This window comes from Melozone crissalis, unplaced genomic scaffold, assembly GCF_028551555.1.
Source record: "Melozone crissalis strain CALT ecotype California unplaced genomic scaffold, PUWL_Pcris_2 ptg000027l_1, whole genome shotgun sequence".
Classification (NCBI taxonomy): Eukaryota; Metazoa; Chordata; class Aves; order Passeriformes; family Passerellidae; genus Melozone; species Melozone crissalis.
This window is the reverse complement of record NW_026535805.1, coordinates 60,859,093-60,867,875: the sequence shown is the minus strand read 5'-3', so window position 1 is coordinate 60,867,875 and position 8,783 is coordinate 60,859,093. Positions and strand designations below refer to the sequence as shown.

The 8,783-nt window shown below is 44.6% G+C and overlaps 1 protein-coding gene across 1 annotated transcript; it reads left to right on the top strand.

Annotated features, from left to right (window-relative positions):
- The first annotated feature begins 561 nt into the window (after positions 1-561).
- KCNF1 (potassium voltage-gated channel modifier subfamily F member 1) lies at positions 562-3,299 on the top strand. The gene is made up of 2 exons (XM_054279835.1): positions 562-973; positions 1,075-3,299. Exon 2 carries the CDS (start codon positions 1,272-1,274, stop codon positions 2,733-2,735), a length of 1,464 nt encoding a protein of 487 aa, XP_054135810.1. The 5' UTR covers positions 562-973; positions 1,075-1,271; the 3' UTR covers positions 2,736-3,299.
- The last annotated feature ends 5,484 nt before the right edge of the window (positions 3,300-8,783 follow it).

The following is an 8,783-nucleotide window of genomic DNA, read 5'->3' as shown; positions in this document are numbered from 1 at the left end:
TTTTAAAGAGCTGGATGTAGTACAAAGCATTGCTTCTGGTAAGTAGCAGTCACTGAGAAATCATAATAGATGTAAATTACTCAAACCCTCCTTAGGCTCAGCTGACTACAGGTCACAAAAACATAGCTAAAACTGAGGACCCAGAGCTTTGGGAAACATGCACAGAGTGTAGGGGAGGTTTTGCTCCACATCTGCAACAGAAACTTTATGGTCTCTGCTTCTTTCTCAAAGACACCACTACAAATCCAAATTAACTCAATGTCCTGATGCAGGACAGAGATGCTCTAGAGTTGCTCCAGTCTCACTGAGAGCAGGATTTATGCCATATGTTTATTCCCAAAACACAGTATTGCTTCTTCTGGTTTCCGCCTGGAGAAATTATTTGTGTGTCTCTCTGAGCTCTGGATGACTTTATACACGATTAAGCTTTGCATGTGATAAAAAAAATGTGTTAAAAACTCCTTAAAGGTCCTGTCAGTATAGAAACACATCCCTGTACCACTGGGCAGGCGTATAAATAGCTGAGAAGTGCTTTCCGTGCAGCTGGTGCTTTGCTGCGTTTCACCAGGAGAGGGTAGAGTTTGGAAAGGACTCCTGGCAGCCCAGGCTCCCTATTGTGCTGGGAAACAGCGAAGGGAAAACAAGCACAAGTTTCTCCTCTGCCTGTTTGCACCGACTGACTTTGTGCGAGAGTCAGCAGATGAACCCTGGAAGACCTTAAAGTAAACAGAAAACGGAAAGAGAAACAAAATTCAAAAGCAGCTTCCTAGGGAAGTCAGTGGAAGCGAAGGGAGAAGCCGCGGCAGCTCCCGTGGGCTCGCCCCGCCGGCTGTCTCAGTGCTGTCACTCACTGCACCGTGCCTTAATCAGAGCTCGGGATTTATTTCTCTGCCGTGACTTCCAAGCTGTGAATAGATATCCCGTTTAGAGACAGAATGGGACCTGAAAAGACTCTCGAGCACTGAACAGAGTGGTGAGTTTTATTAAATGGTTTCTTCTCTTTCCAGTCTGCTGGAGCTTTCTAACACCCTGCTTGCAGGCACAGCAGCCCGATGACTTGTCTTTTCCCTGCAGCTTGTTGCATTCCTCACCAGGCTTTCCCGACCGCAGGTTTCTGTCAGTAACCTTTCCCACCAGGACTCCAGGGCAGTTTGGTGACATTTGTAACAGAGCTGGCTCAGTGCTGATTTGCTTTCATGAGAGATTAAAACCCCAAAGCTGTGAAACCAAACAACGGGCTAAAATCAACCAAAATCCAACACAATTATAAAATGGCAGGTGACTCTAGGTTTCCAGATGTGGACAGTGATGGATCAGTAAAAAGTGAAGAAATGGAGATTGTAGTCAATGTCGGCGGGGTACGGCAGGTGTTCTACGGAGATAACCTGAACCAGTACCCAGAGACACGGCTGGCAGAGCTGGTCAATTGTTTATCGGGGGGATACGATAGCATATTTTCCCTCTGTGATGACTATGATCCTGGAAAGAGAGAGTTTTACTTTGACAGAGATCCAGATGCTTTCAAATGCATTATTGATGTGTACTACTTTGGGGAAATTCACATGAAGAAAGGAATATGCCCCATATGTTTCAAGAATGAAATGGAATTTTGGAAAGTGGATCTGCAATTTTTGGATGACTGCTGCAAAGCTCACCTAAGTGAAAAAAAGGAGGAACTGGAAGAAATAGCCCGAAGGGTGCAACTCATTCTGGATGACTTGGGAGTAGATGCCTCAGAAAGTCGCTGGAAAAAGTGCCAAAAATGCATCTGGAAATTTCTGGAGAAACCAGAATCATCCTATCCAGCTAGAGTAATTGCTGTACTGTCCTTTCTGTTTATTTTGATCTCCTCTGTTGTGATGTGTGTGGGGACCATCCCAGACCTGCAGGTGGTAGATGCAGAGGGGAACCGTATGGAGCACCCGACCCTGGACAGCATCGAGACCGCCTGCATAGGCTGGTTCACCATGGAGTACGTGCTGAGGCTGATCTCCTCTCCCAACAAACTCCACTTTGCCCTTTCTTTCATGAACATTGTTGATGTGCTAGCGATACTTCCTTTCTACGTCAGCCTGACCTTGACCCACCTGGGAGCCAAGCTGATGGAGCTGAGCAATGTCCAGCAGGCTGTCCAGGCGCTGCGCATCATGAGGATCGCGAGGATTTTCAAGCTTGCACGGCATTCCTCAGGGCTCCAGACCCTAACCTATGCCCTGAAACGCAGCTTTAAGGAGCTGGGGCTGCTCCTCATGTACTTAGCTGTTGGAATCTTTGTCTTTTCTGCCCTAGGTTATACCATGGAACAAAGTCACCCCGAAACTTTATTTAAAAGCATCCCTCAATCATTTTGGTGGGCAATCATTACCATGACCACAGTTGGATATGGAGACATTTACCCTAAAACAACACTAGGAAAACTGAATGCTGCCATCAGTTTTCTTTGTGGAGTGATAGCGATCGCCCTCCCCATCCATCCCATCATTAACAACTTTGTCAGGTATTACAACAAACAGAGAGTTTTAGAAACAGCTGCCAAACATGAATTGGAGCTGATGGAACTAAACTCTGCTGAGGGGAAAGCCGCAGGCTCCAGAAGTGAACTGGAGGATCTTTCAAGGGAAAGCAAAGAGGGTCCTTTTTATAGCAGCCGGATAAAAGTCTCCCACAGTGACACCTTTATTCATCTCCTGTCAGAAGAGAAACACCATAGGACCAGGCTTCAAAGCTGCAAATAAACTGTGAGCTGTTGTCAGCGCTAAGCTGCAGATCGGGACAACCTGACAATCAGCTATGGAAGGGACTCACAGATCTGTCAGAGTTGGGAGGGAGCACTGCTTTGCTTTTCCAACATGAATATAAATTAACCCCATGGCTTCTCCATCAACAGTTGGTAAGACTTTACCATTATTAACCCAAAATAAAAGAGTAGGACTCCAGCAGTCTGAGATCAGACTGCTTATATTGAGTGTGTTCTGACAAAAGCCATTTGTAACCATTTCAGAGACTGAAAAATCCTTCCTGATCCATAAATGTTCAATGACCCGAATGTGCAACGTTGCCACATCAGAACTTTGTACCTGTGACAATAAAGAGCAGCATCACACAGATTGTGTCTTCCAGGCTCTCTTCAATGCCTTTGCAGCTAGGGGAACTGCTCCTTAAAAAAAATTAAAGCAGCCTCTCATTTGTATTAGATTCAGGCTTACAGCAAAATGTTACAAGCAGTCTGAACCTAGAGATACTGAAGGTATCAGCATATTGTGTGCAGAATATTAGAGTGAATAAATGGCTTTGTTTTGTAAAATGTACTTTGGGGTCAACTTTTTGGATAGGTTTCTGTTCTGCTTTCCAGAAAAAGTGTCATTTTCAATGGGACATGAGACTATATTTTGAGCAGAGATACAGAACAGAATCAGTGTATTTTAAGGAGCAAATTTAAAAATATTTGTTCTAGCTATGAATTGCTGTGTGGTTTATATATGCAGGGATCTTTCAGGAAGGATTTATAATTAAGTAGCTTTTTAAAACTGTAAGGTAAATCATGGTATCTTTAATTCTCTACTAAATCAAGGGAAGTTTATAAGGAAGTTAAATTGAGTAATTCTAAATAAGAAACTAACTCTTTGAAAGTAAGTGCACAGAAAGTTTCAGAAAAAATAGTATAGTCTCCAATTGATTTTTAGTAAAGATATCTAGCTGAATAAATATGTTATTAGGTTATTTTTTTAAATGACATATCCTTCCCCTACAATAACTGCAAACTCTGTAAACATTAGTATATAGAAGCAGTAGGTACTGATCAGTATCTTATTTATTAATTAGTATACTAATGAATCAACACCAGTGTATAAGGTACTATCCTTTCCAAAAGCAAGTGCCATCTACATAAGTCTAAATTTGGTTGGTGTAAAAACTGTATGTGTAATAGGTCTGGTGCCAGAGAAATCCATTGCAACTAGGAGTTATGCCAGCTTGGAGGGAAGGGGAGCACTGGCACACAGATATATTTACATAAATTGGAAGCAGGATCCCAAATGTTTAAAGGGCTAGAGTAGCTATCTGTATTTGTTCCCTGTTGTGCTGAGCAGCCCCTTGCCCAGGTGAAATGCAGCAACACGAGCCATGACCTATCCCTGGGCACCTCATGCCCAAGATCCCCTTACAGGTCTTTGGGACATTTTTCCTGGGACATGGGCAAGCAGCGGGCCTGTGGCATCCACCCCACAGGAGCAGTGGCTGGAGGGGCACAGAGCTGAGGGATGGGCTCTGTGCTCTTTTCTGGCTCCTGGTTTGTCCCTGTTCCCTGGCAGAGTTCCCTGGTACGTGTCTGCTGGTGGGGAGCTCCCTGTCTGTCTGGGAGCAGAGAGCAGTGGTGGCATGTAGGGGTGGGCAGGTGTGCAGTGAAGGGCAGCACTCCTCAGGAACACCAGCCACCCTGTATCTCTCCAAGCATGGAAATCAGCCCCTGCTTCCCCAGGCTGAAGGCCTTTCCCAACATTACACCTCAAATTGCTGATCTCCAGGGACACCTACTTGGTACCCCGATGCCCCAGCCCTGTGCCTGACCTAATGTCCTTTCCCTCAGTCTGTTACCCTGTCCTTCCTTACATACCTCCATCAAGGAAGATAATTTAAACAATGTCTAAACATTTCTGTACCCAAATCCTTCCACCAGCATTTGTGCCAAATTCTCTCCTGCCTAAGACGAACAGCCACTATAAGTACCTCTTCAGCCCAAGCACCCCTTCACATCCACCCTCCCCTCCACATCCCTGCTCTTAGCCTCTAGAACTGCTCTCTCACTCTGCCTCACCTGCTGAGACCTGCTCCTTGCTTGCCAACAGCATCAGCTCCTCTCCCTGGCTGCCTGGCCAGGACCACAGCTGGCTCCCATCTAAGGGACAGGATCCTGTCCCTGTACAGCTTAAGGCTTCCAGGTTACAATCATGGGCTGCAAACCAACAAAAATTGACTCAGCTGGGGCGCTGAGGGTGGGAGAAGAGGGAATCTAACACAGTGAGAGTCCAGCCTTATCTATCAGCAGGAATATTACACACTCATTTTGCTGGTGACATGCAAAGGGTAGCTGAGAGTGAGTTCAGTTACAAAAGCACTTTCTTGAATGAGGAAAGCACTGTGTTAAAACTAAGCTATATGATTTAGCACTGCAAGTGCTAAATCTTCACTGCCGTGCTTTGTGATTTATTTAACCTGACATTAAATTTTAAAAAACCCTCTCTTTTATCAGAAATAATTTTATGGGCTAATTTCTCCAATGAGTTATGCCTTTGAGCACTGGGCTCTGCTTATGCTCTGTCAGTGTGGAAAGAGTTTAGAGACAACCTTGGTGCTGCTGTAGCCCAGGCAGGTCTCAATGTCTCTTGCTGCACTAGGGACCTAATTTGTTGGATTTTTTGCTGTAAGTTATGTTTTCTTAAAAGGCTATGTGTGGACAGGATGGATTCCTGCCTATTTGCCTTGCTCATGGTGTGGAAACCCTGCAGGAGCAGGGGGAGATGTGGGCAGTGGTGGAAGGACAGGGCAGGCTGGCAGCCCATGGTGAGACTGGAAAGGGGCAGGGGGTCTTGAGCACACAATCCTGATGGTGCAAAACAAGAGGCTTCCTGGGTCCCTGGGGAGACATCTCTTGCAAATCAGGTAACTACCACAAACCATGGCGTTGAAATCAGGGCTGGACGGAGGGCTCTGCTCCTTAAAGAATGGAGTGATCTAGGGGTAGTTTGTTTCCTATTGTTTTAATATCCTACACAACTCAGCAGAGCTGATTTTCCTTTATTACAAGGCAGTCTAGAAAAGAAAAGGATTTAAAAATCTGGAAGTCTCCAGGGTTGAAGGGGAGGATTAGAGAAGCCCTTTCTCAGAGAGTAAGCAGCACAATCCAAAGGGCCTGGTGTCCCCACTCTTTGACACAGGACTTGAGAAAGTCCAGATTTAGGACAATCTCTGAAGTCTTTCCAAAGGGGAAACTGCACCATGCTTGTTGCAGGTTTCATTTCTGTGCTCTGGGTGAAGTGGGCACAGGCTGCACCACTCAACCCAGTGGTGCCTTCCCCACATCCAGCTCTTCCCAAGCACTTTGTGGGCACTTGGGCTGAGTCTACTCAAATTAAGGAATGCAAGGCATTCCAAGTGAGACCTTCTCCAGACACAAACAGGAAACTGTAGCACAACTGTGTCTCAGGGGAGCCCTGTCCCTAGTGTTTAATACCCTTCACCTGGGAACCAGGACTGGGATAGCCAGAATGCATCCAAGTGCAGAAAAATCCCAATAAACCACCGGGGTCTCTCCTTACTCTTGCTGCACAAGGACTCTACTTTGGACTCACAGGTGTATAAAGGAAAGGGGTCACTGTTTCCATAAGAAATTGGGAGTCTGGGAAAAAAAAATGTAGTACTCTTCTATGGAATGCTCTTCATAATTCTCTTCTTGACCAGAATTATGGAGAACAAAAGAGAGCTACTGTAATTTTAGGTGATATCCCTCCTCATACAGAAGTTCCTTAGCTCACCATTCAAGCAATTTCAGAGCACAGTGAGCAGCTCAAACTGTCCTCTGGAGAAGTTATCCTGTGGGACATCTGCCCTATGGGACAACTGCCCTGTGGGACAACTGCCCTGTGGGACAACTGCCCTGTGGGACAACCAGCTCTGGCTGCTTCTAGAAAACTTTGAATCTTTAAAACAGTCTGTAATAGAGAGTTAAAACTTGAAGTGAAAAACTTTCAGTTCCCGAATAACATCAGTCACAGTTGTAAATTCAGGATTAATTCCAGGTTTGACATCAAATAGCTGCTAGCAGAATCTGATTCAATAGCCTGTATTTAATAACACAGCCAATGGTAGATTGGTGAAGATTGCTAAACTGTAGGTGAAATGAAGCCTGTTTCTAGCTTCCTGGACACTATTAGCAGTAGAACTTAATAGAGTGGAAATTGCTGCTAGAAGTGTGGGAGATGGCTGGAATATTTGGTGACACACAGCATTAGTCTTAGGGAAGTGATGGATGTTTAACACACCAGCCCACAGCACACTCTGGCTGGCATGTCACAGCCACCTTCACTTTGAGCCAGGCTCAGGCTCAGGCAGAAACAGCCATCAGCAGCTGGGGTTTCACTGCTGGATTGACATGTATATATGATTTGAAGAGACTTTATTAAAAAACCCACCAAAAAGATGGGAAATAGTAGAGCACCACTGTTTTCTGCTGTTGTGCACGCGGGAGAGGTTCTCAGTCCTGCAGGTGTGGCAGTGCCACACAAGGTTAATTGCAATGGCCCCTCTGGTCTCTGCATGGGTCAAGGTGAACATGTGGAGGCAGAGGCAGCTCCTATCAAAGAGAAGGAGGGCTGAGGACCAGGCAGCATGGCCCATCTGTCCCTTGCTGTGCTAGGGGCACTCATCAATTTTTGCAGGTGAAGCTGACAGCGATGCTGTTTCAGTAACCCTCCAGGCAGATTTCTTTTTTGTGTAATGTACTATTTGAACGTAGCTGATAAAAATGCTAAAGAGGAGAAACCAAGACTGTTTTCAGTCTCAAGTACTCCCTATGTATGGATTTTTAAAATAACTACCCAAAATGCTCACCTGAGACTGGATAAAATAGTCACAAACAGGTGTTTTTTGAAACAGAACATTCAAATATCCATAAAAAGTAGAGGTTAAGGAATAGAAATTAACAATTAACTACACTGGAAGACAAAAATCCACTGAGATTAGCTCAGTTGGTTAGAGCAGGATGCTAATAATGCCAAGGTTGTGGGTTGGATCCCCATACAGGCCTTTCACTTAATAGCTGGGCTTGATGATCTTTGTGGGCCCCTTTCAACTCAAAATATTCTGTGATTCTGTGAAAAAACCCCACAACCCTCTTCCAGTCACACCTGCATTGGCAGATATGCTCAAACAGATAGAACAGAGTGCCCTGTGAATGATACCAAGCAGAATTACTTCCTCTCTTTCAATGCAGCCCTCGGTCCTATATCCACCAAAACCCCTTACAATTCCTTACTTACACAGCTACTGGGCACATGCACAGGAGAATGCACTTGTTACCCACCCAGGTTTCTGAGGAACTGGCTTGCTCTCCACTCAACTATTTTATCTAGACTGTCCATTTTGGAATATCAGTGTTTCCTTCCACACCAGTTTGCAGAAGACATTTTCCCTTTGATACAGAGGGCCCTTAATGATGTGGGTAATAAGTTCTGCACTGCCTGTGTAAACCAAACTTCACTGGGAGTTGCAGGAACATAACACTAGTGTGAGAGTCAGCTCAGGACAATATATCTTAAATACACTTGCTTCAGCTGTAGATATCTCACTAAAACCAAAATTGGTTTCCCTTCCTGCAGTGAACCGTATTAGGCTTGAATTCAGTGGGAGCTTTGCCTGCCTTAGCAATTTTATAGGGGATGATGGAGCCAGGCGAGCCAGGCTACTGTACAAGGCAAGCTTGTATAAATTGCTAAGAGGAAAATAAAAATGATGGAAAGGTCTGAGAGCTCCAGGAGAAGCTGTGCCATTTAATTGTTTCTTTTCTTGTTGCTTTCATATGTAGATGAGAAAGCTGACAGTGTTTTAAAGTTGTTTTTTTTTTTCCCATGCAAAGGTAACCTTGAATATCTTTTTAACATGCTGAGAGCCAAGTACTGCTAAATCCTGCTGGTCATTTAAAGATATATAATAAAAGCAGAAAGGAAGGGAAATCTTTAGAGGAGTATAAGTTGACAAGTTCGGTTTTTTAAAAAAATAATCTCAAAATG

Excerpts from the sequence above, each read along its gene's own strand:
- KCNF1 (XM_054279835.1), top strand. The coding sequence starts at position 1,272 with ATGGCAGGTGACTCTAGGTTTCCAGATGTGGACAGTGATGGATCAGTA.